The 14,619-nt window shown below is 34.9% G+C and overlaps 1 protein-coding gene across 1 annotated transcript; it reads left to right on the top strand.

Annotated features, from left to right (window-relative positions):
* Positions 1-7,453: 7,453 nt before the first annotated feature.
* On the top strand, positions 7,454-11,065 carry LOC113763418 (laccase-15-like). The gene is made up of 6 exons (XM_027307230.1): positions 7,454-7,557; positions 8,301-8,452; positions 8,577-8,821; positions 9,276-9,378; positions 9,461-10,434; positions 10,748-11,065. Exons 1-6 carry the CDS (start codon positions 7,456-7,458, stop codon positions 10,876-10,878), a joined length of 1,707 nt encoding a protein of 568 aa, XP_027163031.1. The 5' UTR covers positions 7,454-7,455; the 3' UTR covers positions 10,879-11,065.
* Positions 11,066-14,619: the final 3,554 nt, after the last annotated feature.

Genomic DNA, 14,619 nt, shown 5'->3' with positions numbered 1-14,619 from the left:
TCCTTCTATTTTTCTAGTAGGAAATTGTATGGAAATTACAACCAGCAGTGTTGCAATACTGCAAGAGCTTCTCTCAACCACCAGTCCCGTGGGCTGGAAAAAAAAATTATTCTATACCAAAATCTGTGAGGGACTCTATTAGAAGGATAGAAAGAAGTACAAAGAGTATCCAGAATTTGCAATGCCCCTTTAGGAACATCACACAACAGTTCTATACCCATTCAAGTAAAATTTAGGGGGAATTGTAATTTTAGTCCCCAATGTATTACCCATGCACGGAACTAGTTCTTAATCTATTTTAAAAAGTAAATTTGGTTCCTAATCTATCCAATTTTGCATAAAAGTGGACAATTGACAGATTCCTTCCAGTTGAGTAACGTAATGTGGCGCGTGCACTCACTGTATCAGAGCGTGCAAGTGGTTTCAATGTTTGTAAATCAAGAAACTATTTAAAAAGTCAAAATCTATCCTCTCTTTTTCTCTTCTATTCATTTTTTCACATCTTTGTTCTTTTCTATCCTTGGACAAAAATGTGAACGATTTTCCAGTAAGCCTTGAAATGGGGTCAGTAATTTGGCTGGTTTGAAGCTAATTTGAAGAATTGAAGACAGGCGGAGGGGTTGAGCTTCTGTTTTTGGAGGACAGCATCGACAAGTTCGTGGGAGAATTGGAAAGAAAGGTTCTTGAGGTCTGAATGGTGTTCGAGAACTAAAAGGCAGCAAACGCGACTGGTGAGTTTAGGCGTTGTCAAGTTGGAGGGTTCTACCCCGGAAGCCCATTTCAGAAGAGTGAAAAGAGCGACGGCGGCAGAGGGGAAGATGAGAAAATAATCTGCAAGAAATTTGAGCGGTGGCCTGAGTGAGCACCATTGGAATAAACCATCAGAATTTTTAGCAGAAACTGAGAGAAAGAAATACTTGGAGTTGGTCTGAGTAAGCAACTTAGCTGGCAGCACCGATTGAAAAAAAAAAGAGACCACCGAGTGGATTGTTTACCTTTTGATTCTTAAGTCCTATAAGCAGCGAGATAAATGAATTTAGGAGGAGAAAGTAGCTGCCAATTATTAGCTAAGTGCAAGCGGTGAGTGAATGGAGCAATAGAAACTGATATATTAATTGGGCGGTGGCTGAGTGAAGAAGCACGCTTCAACTCTTTTTTTGCCAACTAAACACTAGGAGCAAAACTGAGAGAGAGACTCAGCCACCCCTTCATCTCAAAACACAACCGAGTGAGAGGAAAAGAGAACATTCTGGTTTCTCCTTGCTTCCAGCCCGCAATCGAGAGAGTGAGGAAAAGAAAGATAGACATTTGCTCGCTTCATTGCTCCAGCTTGTAACCTCAAAATCGTAAGCCAAAAGTGAGTACGAAGGAGAGGCTGGTGCAGTTTTGGGAACCGAAGCAGGAAACTAAAAGTGTAGTCTGCAATTTTCCAAACTCTAAGATGAAAGAAAGAGGTAAAATGACTGCAATAATTTTTTTTTATCAGCTGAAGCCCTTGAGTACGTATATAGTATGCTAGATTCTAGTCAAGGAAAGTAAGTTTGGTTGCGAGAAATCTTGCTCAGAACTGGTAGCTTGCTAAAAGAAAATTCTGCTCTTTTGCTAAGAAATAGGGGATTTTGCAGGTGCTATCAAAGGAGGATAGAAACAGGTAGCTAGGAATGTATGACTATGTTCACTTTAAGTAGTAAAAGCAGGTTACCATAGTAACTTGCAAGAATCTGAACGTGCGCATGAAAGAAATCTGGTGTAGGTTGCTTTACATAAGATTTTGTAGCCTTGCACCGGCATGGGATTTGATTAAGTTTCCTCTTGGAATCTGGTCATAAACTTCCATGTTTAGCTTAGGATAATCTGCAGTTGAATAGGTATCCTTTGCAGGATCAGCTAGGACATAAAACAGAAACGGAACTAATGAGAAAATATCAAACGAAAGGCTGCTGCTGCTACTGGAAATTAATGTTGCAGCCGAGAGAAAGAATTAGGAACCATTGCAGGTTCTTCGAGAAATCTGATTCCAAACCTTTGTATTGAAGTGTAACTCAGGGTATAACATGTTAGTTCCAGCATGTATGTTATATTAGAAGGGAGAATTGAAACCACTTGCACGTTCTGGTACAGTGAGTGCACGCGCCACATTCCGTTACTCAACTGGAAGGAATCTGTCAATTGTCAACTTTTACGCAAAATTGGATAGATTAGGGACTAAATTTACTTTTTAAAATAGATTGAGGACGAGTTCCGTGCATGGGTGATACATTGGGGACTAAAACTACAATTCTCCCTAAAATTAAATAATTCTTAGTGCATGGTAGATGATAGTCATTAAATTGAAGTTTAAGAAGTTCTATGTCATGATGAAGACTATTACTTGTAAATATTACATTTGACTGGCCAGTACTGGTATCAGTTGCATGCCATATTAAACAAAATTCTTCAAATTTGCCAAAATGTCTCGCAATGAGTTCACTCATTAACTAGTCCAATCCAGCAAAAAAGCCTCCCAACACCGGTGGAGTACCGAAAATTGCAAAAAGCAAATTCACATAAACACAATGAAAATGGACTTAGTAACTTTAACACCTGGATGTTCCAAATTTGATGAAAAAACTGCAGGAAGGGACTTGGGATCAAGTTCAAAAGATCCCTCCGACACACCTTCGCGCTATCATTTCATTCGTGAACAAGTACAAAATGGTCTCCTCAGAGTCTCTTATGTCTCAGCTTCTGATCAGCTTGCCGATGTCCTCACCAAGCCCCTGTCTCATCAACAATTCACCATGGTTTTGAACAAGATTGGACTCACTCCACCACCGTCCATCTTGCGGGGGCATGAAAAGATAACATAACCGATGCTCTATTTTTATGATAACTGTTTTGCTGTTCCTAGATTTCTGGTAGTTAGTTCTGCTTTGAATTAGTCTAAGATAGATATATCTGTTGTAACAGAACAGATTCTCTAGGCTGTATTTTGTACTTAAATACCATGGCAATCGATAGGAAGAAAGGCAGGGGAAAACGTCATCTGCTAGCCTCTCCTCTTCCTCACCTCTGTTCTACAAAACTTCGGAAAACAGAAAAGACAAATGAATGACAAAAATCCAAATCCCGTACATTTCTTGATTCATATACACGCAAACTCGAGGACAATGATAGAAAACTAGATGGGGGTACATCAAATTAGCACTAGCAGAAGAAATATCAGTAGCATTTTAAATGGACGAAAAGTTACTGCAGGCAAAGGTTTGATTTTTGAAGCTGGTTTAAGGGATTTTGCTAGAGTTTAAAAATCTATATATAACTCCTTGTAGTTTAAGTTAATGTGTCATCGTTAGTTTTTTCATAAAAACTAACGGTCAATAATAACAAGTTAAAATTAAACTAATCAATTGATAATTTTAACCTTTCATTACTAAAAGATTTGGCTTTTTTTTGTTTTTTATTTATTTGTTTTATGGTATCCTTTCGTCTTTTCTATGTCTTATTTATTTTTTTATTTCCCTTCTATCTCTTTTGTATTTGGAGAAAATTAAGATTTTGTAGGCCAAAATATGTGTTTTCAAAATCATCTCTTCTTTTCTCGAGAGAGAGAGAGAGAGGGCAAAAAAGGAAAAAAAGGCAGTGAAAAGGTGAATTTGTCAAATTATTAGTTTAACTTTGATTTTTTACTATTGACTATTAGTTTTAACCGAAGAACTAATGATGATACATTAATCCAATAATGAGGGGATTATATATAAATTTTTAAATCATAGGAGGATTATGTGCTAAAGTACCTAAGTACAGCAGGATAAACGGTAATTTATCAAAAAAAAAAAAAAAAAGCATTCAGTATGAAGAGGAAACCGTCTTCCTCTCTGTAGCCTTAAGTGTTTTTGTGAATTTTGACGACTTTTCATGATACCACTGCAATATTCTTTGCTATCATTAGAGGGAAAGAAACCAAACCTTTTTTATTCTTTGGTTGTACAGTTGATTGAGCACTGATTGATGCAAAAGAAAATGGCAAAAGCTTTAATCTTTTTTTTTTATTTTTTATTTGTTGGTATGCTATCTAAACAAAAGAATAATTGGGACCAGGAGAATGATTGGAAGAACCAATTCTAGGATATAATTTTTTAATTTTCATTACTATTTACGAACAGTTGACATTGTTTATCTTGCCATGAGTTCAGACTTCAGACTAAAGAAATCATTAATTCCCGCAAGGAGCCATAGAGAGGCAGAGATCACTTTTTCTGATCCTAAGACCCATTTGACAAAGAAGGGCAATTCTTTAATCAATTGCTGGTGGAATTTTTTTTTTTATTCTGCCCAGTTTCAGTACATATTTTGTGGATTTAATTAGTGGGGAAAATCACATCAATTGGGACTAATTAAACACATAATTAAGCATTACAAGCCAGAAAGGAGGAATTGGACGTAGTTTTGGGCTTCCATAGCTATTTGATGAGAAAAATGTAACAGTGACGTGTTTAATAAACTTCCAAGAAATCCAAAGTATAATAATCGATACGGAAAATATTACATTTTCGTTAGAAAAAGGATAATTTCATTAACAAAAACTGCATGGCAGTAATTACATCATAAACATTTCACAAATACATGAGATAGAAGAAAACTTCTTCTGATCTGAAGAATCAACAGAAGATACCACCCACTTACTCATCACAAATTCAGATGGGTCTTGCAACTCCAAAATGATCATGTTTTTGATAATCGGATTTAGTTTTCGGCTGTTTCATTTCAAGTCCAAATATCAAGTTTAGATATGATAGAATAGATCTAAGAAATCATAGATTTGACAAAACAAATGTGAGAAGAATCCCAATCTAACAAGGAAGACAAAAGAAATTTACCAAAACAAATATCACAAGGAATATTATAGGAGAGAGGAAACATCAAAATCCTATGAGTAGGTGGATTTTCACCGAATGATGCAAGTGGTTTTTTTTTTTTTTTCTTTTTTGACAGAGTTTGAAATTCTTATTTAATTTCTAAAATTGTAATAGATTGGGCGAATCTATTTTCTGTGTGGATATTGTGGATTTACATAATTCCCATACATAAATTCAACGGGACAATGAGGAGTCCTCTCTCCCAATTGTACAAAGTGCAGTTGCGTAGTTATAGGCCGTCCAATCCATTCCATCAAATGCACGACGGAAGCAGACACAAGTATTAGACGGATCATCATTCATCACCATCCCCGAATCAGTAATCACACGACCTCTGGTTTCAGCTGACTACTAAATCAATCAACAGATTCCCATGAAATCTCCCATTCCAACTGAATTATGTTTAATTCCTTTCCCCCTGCTCATCATGGTCACCTCAGCCCGCTCATCATGGTCGTAATTCGTATTCCAAAAAAAAAAAAAAAACCAAAATGAAAGGAAAAAAAAAGGATGAAGACAGTAGTAGTAGTTCATTTACCAATCTAGCCTAACTGGTAATCTGTTGTTCTTCCTTTATATTCCCTTTGAAACCAATCGCAATCTATTTTCCCTTTTGCTTTTTTCTTGAAAGAATCCAAGCCTTAACAATTGAGAGGAGGAGAAATATAGCAAAGAACCACGTCTTTTATTGACTTTATCTTTCATTAGTATTCACGAACTATTGTAAGACTTATTTTTGATGTCACAAACTAAATTATGGACATAGGTCCCAACGATTATCAAGAAAATCATTCGGGACAGTTTTGTGCAAAATATATAAGAAATAACGTTGAATGCACACGGTATAATTATAGAACAAAATTTTGTGAGTCTCACATATAATATGAAAAAATGGTGTATAAGATGCAATCTGAACCTTATATATATATATATATTTGGCCATCAACCTTTCCTGCCATGATTTGCGCAAGTTGTTAAAGAAAGCTAGAGGTCACTTTTTCTTCTCCTAAACCCCAAACCGATAGAGAAGGACAATTCTTTAATGAATTGCTGATGGAATTTTTTGCTCTGTCGAGTTGTAGACTAGTAGTACCGGGCGGTGGATTTGAACATCCAAGATATGAAGAATGTAATAGACCTGAAAAACGTGTTTAATTAAGATCCAAGAAATCCATAATATGATTACCAATTGATAACGAAAAAAAATGTTCATAGTAATTTATGAAAAACATAAAAAAAAGTAATTTACGAAGATGAAGCTCTATAATTTTACATCACTCGCTTCCATTACAATATCAAAGTTTATTCGGAACGTCCTTTTTTTTTTGGTATAAAAGAGATTGTAAGCCTTACAACAGAGGAAGCAGACAGCAAAGTGTTTGAGTTGTACCTTGAAAACAGTCAAACTAATAATCTCACAATCAATTGGCTAATGTCCTTTCTAGTTGAGTTGTACCTTGAAAACAGTCAAAATTGATTATGATATTGTTATGTTTAATTACAAAATAGTAGAATGTTTTATCTGATAATATCATTGCAACAGTGAGTAAATTGCCAAAATAATCTTCCTATAAAAAAAATGAATATCAAAATGATTCACCTGCAAATTTTATTCCTTTGTTAATGTATCTATTTCCACATAGACTCCAAATGTGTCGGTGGACAAAAATCATGTTTGGTTTCTCTTTCCATTCTCATGACAAAAATCATGTTTGGTTTCTCTTTCCTTTCATTAGCTTATATATATATATATATATATATATATATATATATATATTTTTTTTTTTTTTTTCAAGCCATACAACTGCTTAGAGAACCTTGATCTTGATTTTTTTATTTAAAGAAAAGAAGTCATTGCAGGAGAAATGATGGCTAAGGGTTTTATGACTTAGCTTTTGTAGAACATTTCTTCTTCATAACTTTGCGAGGTATAAATGCTAGTGCCAGCAGGATGTCGTTTTAACTCAGGATTTCCTCTAAAACGACAAAAATGAGGTTAACTGCATATCAAAGGTTCTTTTGAAAAGCGGATTCCTCAAAGTTTTGCGTATGAAAAGTATGTTTTCCAGCCGATTTTGATTACGAATTCTCAACAGTTTGATACGATGCAATTGCAGTCTTTTTCATCACATTTTATTATAAGTATTAAGATATACTAATGTCGCGCAATAATTTCGTGCAAAGCAATTTATGTCAATTCATGAAGATTTTTTTTTTGAAGGACAATTCATGAAGATTTAAATACAAATAAAGACAAGGCAAAGATCCAAAATTCCAAAACATAGGCTTCGTAGTTTCGAAATTCTTCAATACTTACAAGTTAGCAAATATTTTTCAATTGCAAGTTGCACTTCATGGATGTGCAATCAGGGGATTGATGTATACCTAATTTTTTTTTTTTTGGTCAGAAAAGAAACGTGGTCTGCTAAGTACTCGAACCCATTTCACGAGGGAAACAAGTATTCAATTATTTCCTTTGTCTCCATTGATATGTCGATAGTATAAATACCTTAAGAGCTTATGCTTATACTAACATCACAACAAACATAGTCATATAATGTGGTTGATCATGAAGGTTTTTGTCTTGCATTTTGTTGTTTTACTTATTCTCTTCGGTGTCTCGCCTAGCCAAGCTGCTACTCATAACTATTCATTTGTGGTAAGTATAACTTAGTTTGAAGATCGTAATCATTCCTTATGAAGCATTTTAGGTTTTTTTTTTCTTTTTTAAAAAGGAGATTCCAAATCTTACAATGAGAGTCGAACCCAAAATCATCAAAAATGTTTTCCGTGGCATGTTTTTTTCCCTTTAAGTAACAGTTGATGTTTTTTAAGTGATTTGCAAATAAGTAGCTTGAGAGCTTGTATCCAAAATTGTTTGTTACCAATGATTTCTGCTTTTTCTTTTATTCCTGTAAGAATGAAATATGAGCTTGTATCCATTAATTTTTTTTGGGCAAATAGAAAATTTATGACTTTAGGGATTTGACTACTCCCTCTCTCTCTCTCTTCCCCCAGGGAAACAAGAGTTTAACATTCAACACAAACGAATACTACAAAATTCCAAATTGCTCTGTTCTTCTCCCCATTTCATCATAAGCTAGCCCATGGCTGTTTGATTTGTTGCAAACATTTCAGAATTCAAGTGAAACCTAAGACCTGCACCAATACACACATCCAGAAGATATAGGCATGAAGCAATGTTTACATTCTCAAATAAGCCAATGTACTGTGCTAAATGTCAAGTCATCTATCATTGATTAGTACTGATAACCTACACGTATGAACGGTCTTAATTTCTTTATTTGCTAAATATATTGATATATGAACAAAGGCTCTATGAAAGACTTCATATTTCTTTAGCTTCCCTATCATTTTACAATCACCTCTAATTTTGTGCAGGTCAAAGAAGCTTCATATACAAGACTCTGCAGTACCAAGGATATTTTGACAGTAAATGGTCTATTTCCAGGACCAACCTTACACCTTCGTCAGGGAGATACCGCCATTGTTCATGTCCATAACAAAGGAAAAGAAAACATCACTATTCACTGGTAATACAAATGATTTTCTCTTCTTCCTTTTTTTTTAAGTATATATAGGAGAAGCATTGCATTTGTCGATGCTGAATATAAGAAGTAAAGCTTAATTTATTGAACGACTTTGAGTTGTATCTAGGCATGGAGTTTTACAGCCAAGGTACCCATGGTCAGATGGTCCAGAGTTCATCACTCAGTGCCCTATCATGCCTGGAAAATCTTTCTTCCAAAAGGTCATAATCACGGAAGAGATTGGAACTTTGTGGTGGCATGCTCACAGTGATTGGTCTCGAGCAACAGTTCATGGCGCAATCATTATTTACCCCAAAAGAGGAGATAGATACCCGTTTCCTAAGCCTGATGCAGAAATTCCCATCATATTAGGTGCAAATAAAGGGATTAATTCTATTCTTTGATTATATTTCCTGAGGTCAATTTGATTTGGTAATAAATCAAAATCACCCCATTTAGTAAATCATTTCCCTGACAATCAGTCTGACTATTTTTATCAGTTTGTTACTGTGTAGTCTGATTCAACTGGTGCATTTCAAATTAAGAAGGGTGATGGAATCTTGTTTTGACTAGTTTAGTCATTGCATTTTATTTTCTTGTATATTAAATTTGGACTAGATCCAACTTTTTGCCTCCGAACTTGTACCTCATTCTCAGTTTGCACCTTATTCTAAACTTCAGTTTTAACACTTTGCATCCGAATCTTTTATTTTGATAAACTAGGACAAATTTGAGAGCTTATGGTGCAACCAACATGTCCAAAATTGAAATTTAAGGTACACACGATTAAAAACAGAAATTAACGATTAAAAATGCTTCAATGCAGGAGAATGGTGGAAGAGAAATATAACAGATGTGGTGGAAGATTTTTTACATTTTGGGGGAGACCCTGCGAAGTCTGATGCTTTCATGATAAACGGCCATCCTGGCGATTTTAATTCATGTTCAGTTGTACCAGGTAAGTGATACAGGATTAAAAGGACCATTTTCAATTGGTTCTAATTGTGTGATTTCTCTGAAACCTTGTCATTTTGCAGATACATTCAAGTTGAATGTGACTTCTGGAAAAACTTATTTGCTCCGGATGGTCAATGCTGTCATGAACAACCTGATGTTCTTTGGCATTGCAAACCATACTCTTACCGTTGTGGGAACAGATGGAAGCTACACAAAGCAATTAAAGAGTGGTTACATTGCTATAGCCCCAGGACAAACCATGGATGTCTTGTTAGAAGCTAATCAAAAACCTGATCACTACTACATGGCTGCTAAGGTTTATACCAATGTCACTGTTTTTCCTTACGACCAGAATACCACCACGGGAATAATCCAATACTTGGGAGATTACAATGCAACTTCATCTCCAATCTTCCCAAATCTCCCAGCTGCCGATGATGCCAATTCAACATATAACTTCACAGAAAGCCTTAAAAGTTTAGCAAGTCCAGAACATCCTGTTCATGTCCCAGAAAATGTGACCACTAATCTATTTTTCACACTCTCGATAAACAATGTCTCGTGTGAACCAAATAATAAATGTCATGGGCCTGGAGACAGCCGGCTAAGAGCTAGCGTTAACAACCAAAGTTTGGTATTGCCCCAGCTCGATATACTTCAAGCCTACTACAATCAGACTCAAGGAATTTATGACCCTGACTTTCCCCACTTCCCACCGTTTGTGTTCAATTATACAGCAAAAAATCATCCTGTAGAACTACAATTGCCTAATATAAGTACCAAAGTTTTAGTTCTTGAATATAACTCCACGGTCGAGATAGTATTCCAAGGGACGAATCTGATTACGGGGATAGATCATCCGATGCATTTGCATGGACACAGTTTCTACGTAGTTGGATCAGGTCCTGAAATCTTTGACAATGTAACAGACACTCAAAACTATAACACTGAGGACCCCCCTTTTATGAATACAATTGCTGTTCGCAGGAACGGCTGGACAGCTATCCGATTCAGGGCCAATAATCCTGGTAAGCATCAATCTAGTTGCCTTTATGTGCTACATATATATATATATATATATATATAGATATATATATATATATATCAAGTCCTCAGGCGCTTCTAACCTGGTGTATGTGCAACCTTTCCCGCAATTGCAAAATTCATACTCAAAATCTTCTAACCTGGTGTTTGTTTATCTTGTTTCAATATAGTTTGTTTTATTAAAAAAAAAATTGTTAAATGTGTCCGGCAAAGTACTATTAGCCCATGTGCATCACTATTTGTGTGTATTTGTAAGTAAGGATTATAACGTCATAGGGCTCACCTAATTCCTTGCAGGCGTGTGGTTCATGCATTGCCATTTCGAGCGTCATGTAAGCTGGGGAATGGGAATGACCTTCATTGTTAAAAATGGCACTGGCCCGGGAGAACAAATGCTTCCTCCACCTCCAGACATGCCACCTTGTTAGATGCTGCTGTGCCAAATGCCAAACTTAATAATATGGTTACTTTGTGAAGCAAGTGATGAATGGTGCAGAATTGAAGAAAAGTGTGCTTTTAAATTTTGTATTCTTTTCTTGATTTTTGAATGATCATAGATAAAAGTTTCTAATCTAGGTGTTGAAATGTTGCAATAAATCGGTTTTTTTTAGTAAATCTGTTTCTTTTTAGTCGGTTGGATGATAAAATATCAAATTGGATAAATTACTAATAACCCCGAAATGGTTTTGCATATTTCTAGATGATCTCCCTTATACCTTAAAATAATCCACATAGCCCCGTAATTTTATGTAAGGTGAAGACTAAACAAAAAGCACCTCCACTTACGGTGATTGACCTAGAGATGCTCCGAAAATACGTGTAATGAAATTATAATAAGCACTTAGTTTCTATACTTTTGCATGGATATTCACTTAAATTGCTCATAATTTTGTACATATTTGCACAATTCCTCTATAATTTTATGTAAAGTAGTTAGATTCTCATTCGATCTTATGTCAAAGCATGAAGAATTAGATACAAATAAGATCCAAAATTTCCAAGTATAGGTTTCTCGATCAGGTTTGATGGTCTAATTCTTAACAATTGATGCTATAAATATTCATTCCAATTGCAACTCGTGCTTAAGGCAAGTTGATGATTAAACTATTTGGAATATAAACAATACTAAAAACAATAAAATTGTTGAACAAATAGACCAAAGGTCAATCGGTTTGGTGTACACTTTTAAGTTTTTATCTAAAGAAAAGAAACGTGGTTCGGTTAGTATTACAGTGCATAACAAGTGCTTTGTAATAATTTTCTTTGTTCTCCATTCATATTATGATAGTATAAATACTTCAAGAATTTGAGCAATTATAGCCATCACAATAAAGATATTATACATAGAGGGTTTAGTGAATCATGGTTTGAACACTTAGCAAATAAATAGTACTCACGATTGATCATGAAGGTTTTTGTAATTGCATTTTGTTGTATTACTTATTTTGGTTGGTTTCTCACCTAGCCAAGCTGTTTTTCATTATTATTCCTTTGTGGTCAGTATAATGATAGGGCAAATTACACTTTACCCCCCTATGGTATAGTTAATTTTGACATAATCCCCCTATAGTTTTAAAAACTATATATAACCCCATCATAATTTGGATTAAAGTATCAAAGTGATGGAAATGATTATCCGTGACAAAACCTATGAAAATGTCAAAATTACGCTTATTTAAAAACTAAAATTGCTGAAGTGACTAAAATATATAAACATAATATGTGCGACACTCAAATCCTGTATGATTTTATATTTTACCATATAACCTCCTTATAGTTTTCAATATATATACATAATCCCTTGTGGTTAATAAATAATTTTCAACTTTATATAGGGATATTTTTGACATTTTAGTTGACTCTGTTATGTATTGCAAATTCCGTCACTTTGATACTTTAATCCAAACCATGAGGGGGTTATATATAATTTTTAAAATCATAAGGGGGTTATGAAAAAAAATACTAAACCATAGGCCAATAAAGTGTAATTTTCCCATAATGATATTCCTTGTGAAATGTAAAGCATCCAACGTACGTAGAATATACCGTATGAAAAGTTCTTTAAACATCAAAACACCAATAATGTTTGAGAGGTTCCTTATGCATTCCTATTCAATTATTCAAACAGAGGCTAAAAGCCTGGCCAATACTTACTCGAAATATTCTACGTGTAACGCCCTGAAGTCAACCGGCAAATGAAGGTCAACTCAATTGGAAAGATTTGTTCATCTTACTTTAGCAAAACCTAGATTTTGAGTTTTGGTGCTAGCAGATTTTGAATGATAAACAATTTATAATATCATTAAAAAAATGTGCCAGTAGCTTATCATGTGATTTTGCGACGAGGGAATTTTCTCCTCCACCTCAAAATTTTTCTTTTACCCAAAAAAAAAAAAATCAAGTCAACTGCCGGAAAAAAGTCTCAACATGCGGTAGATCAGGGTAAAAGAGTAGGCTCCCAACTACAGTGGCGAGACTTTGGTAAAGCAAATCGCATGAGGCTTGAAATCTTAGCCAGCCAGATGGACTCAAGAAAATTTTCTTGTAACAGCTTTTTTTGGCCCTGTGTTTTTTAGCCCTTTTTCTTGTATTGTATATAACTAATTTTTGGTCATTGTTAAGTTATCTCAATCGCAAAACGGGATCATTTGATATATTAATTGGCGTTCTTTTGTAATTACAAGTTACTATGATCATTAAGGAATTTTTCAATAATTATTTTTGTTAATTAATTACTAACAGTTAATTAGTGCTATAATTATTTAATCATCAAATATTAGTTTCTAATAAGACATAATGTCTCAGAGTATATGAGTGATCTTTTCTCATGTAATGTAAGTAACTGGGTTCATAATTCTGCCAAGGAAGGTAAGTATAATTTTGCAAATCTAAGGGAAGGCTAGTGAAATTGTCAAGGGTTCTGAAATTATCCCTTATTTCAGGACACTTGTTATGCTTTTTTTTCACCCCCAGTATCCCTTCACCATATTTCCTAATTCTGATTTAATTCGTTTTTCAAATAGTCATGTCAAAATCACGAATACAAGACTCCTCTGAATAATGGGATGCAAATAGACAAATTAGATTAGAGTGTTTTATTTTGTATTTATTAGCTTCATAATTCAAATTTAAGTAAATTTACAATTTTTACTATTATAACAATACAATAAATCTAATAATTAGGGAGAAAGGTATTTTAGGCACAATAGAATACTAACACCAGATCCTACTTAAACTAATGTACCGACCTGTGTGATAGATTATTACTAGCCTTTCAATATTCCTGCACTTGTATAATCATAATAATTTATATTTTCCAAACCTTCAATTAAATGTGCAAAGGACCAGATGAACCACTCCTTTCATTCTCAGAATTTCTGCAGAGTCTTTTCAACCCGTCTTCTGTAATCCTCCCTGGTAGCTCAATGTATAACATTGACGCAGTAATCTTCTTTTACTGTGTACTTACTTCTTGATGTTATAAATGCAGGATATATTGGCATGGCTCTATCATATGCTCTTTCACTCAATTTATACCTTGCCAGTTCCGTCCAAACCCAATGCATGCTAGAAAATTCAATTGTCTCAGTAGAAAGGCTGGAACAATACATGCACATTCCCAGTGAAGCTCCAGAAGTAATAGAAAGCAATAGACCGCCTCCCAATTGGCCTTATATTGGTAAAGTGGACATACAAGATCTGAGGCCAATTGACTCATCTGATTTTCCAAGTTTTGCATACACGCCTTTATCTCTTGACTGCTGGCCTCAGTGTCCTGCTGAAATTTCATAGTATTAGAGGCTATGGTTTTAATCATGTCTTCTAAGGACATACCTGAGGCAGAGGAGGGTTGATTCCTTGTTTGATATTGTTGCTGGAAGCCCTGCTGTCTATTGGGGATGAAATTTTGTTGCTTATTTCCCCCATAGCTCAGATTTGGATGATCCCTCCAACCTGGATTGTATGACTTGGAATAGGGGTCATACTGTCTACGTGGCATGGGCATGTTACCAGCCATGTTTGCTTGCTCAGTTCCCTCCTCTTGTAACCGTGGGCACGAGTCAGTGGTATGACCAATGTTCGTACAAATCCCACACACTTTGGCCTGCTGTACATTTCTTGCAGCTATCTGTCGAACAAATGAGGTTAATTTAGATAACTGCTGTTGA

Source organism: Coffea eugenioides, chromosome 2 (genome assembly GCF_003713205.1).
Source record: "Coffea eugenioides isolate CCC68of chromosome 2, Ceug_1.0, whole genome shotgun sequence".
NCBI classification, from domain to species: Eukaryota; Viridiplantae; Streptophyta; class Magnoliopsida; order Gentianales; family Rubiaceae; genus Coffea; species Coffea eugenioides.
Note: the sequence above shows the minus strand (reverse complement) of the source record. Positions and strands in the feature narration are given on the sequence as shown.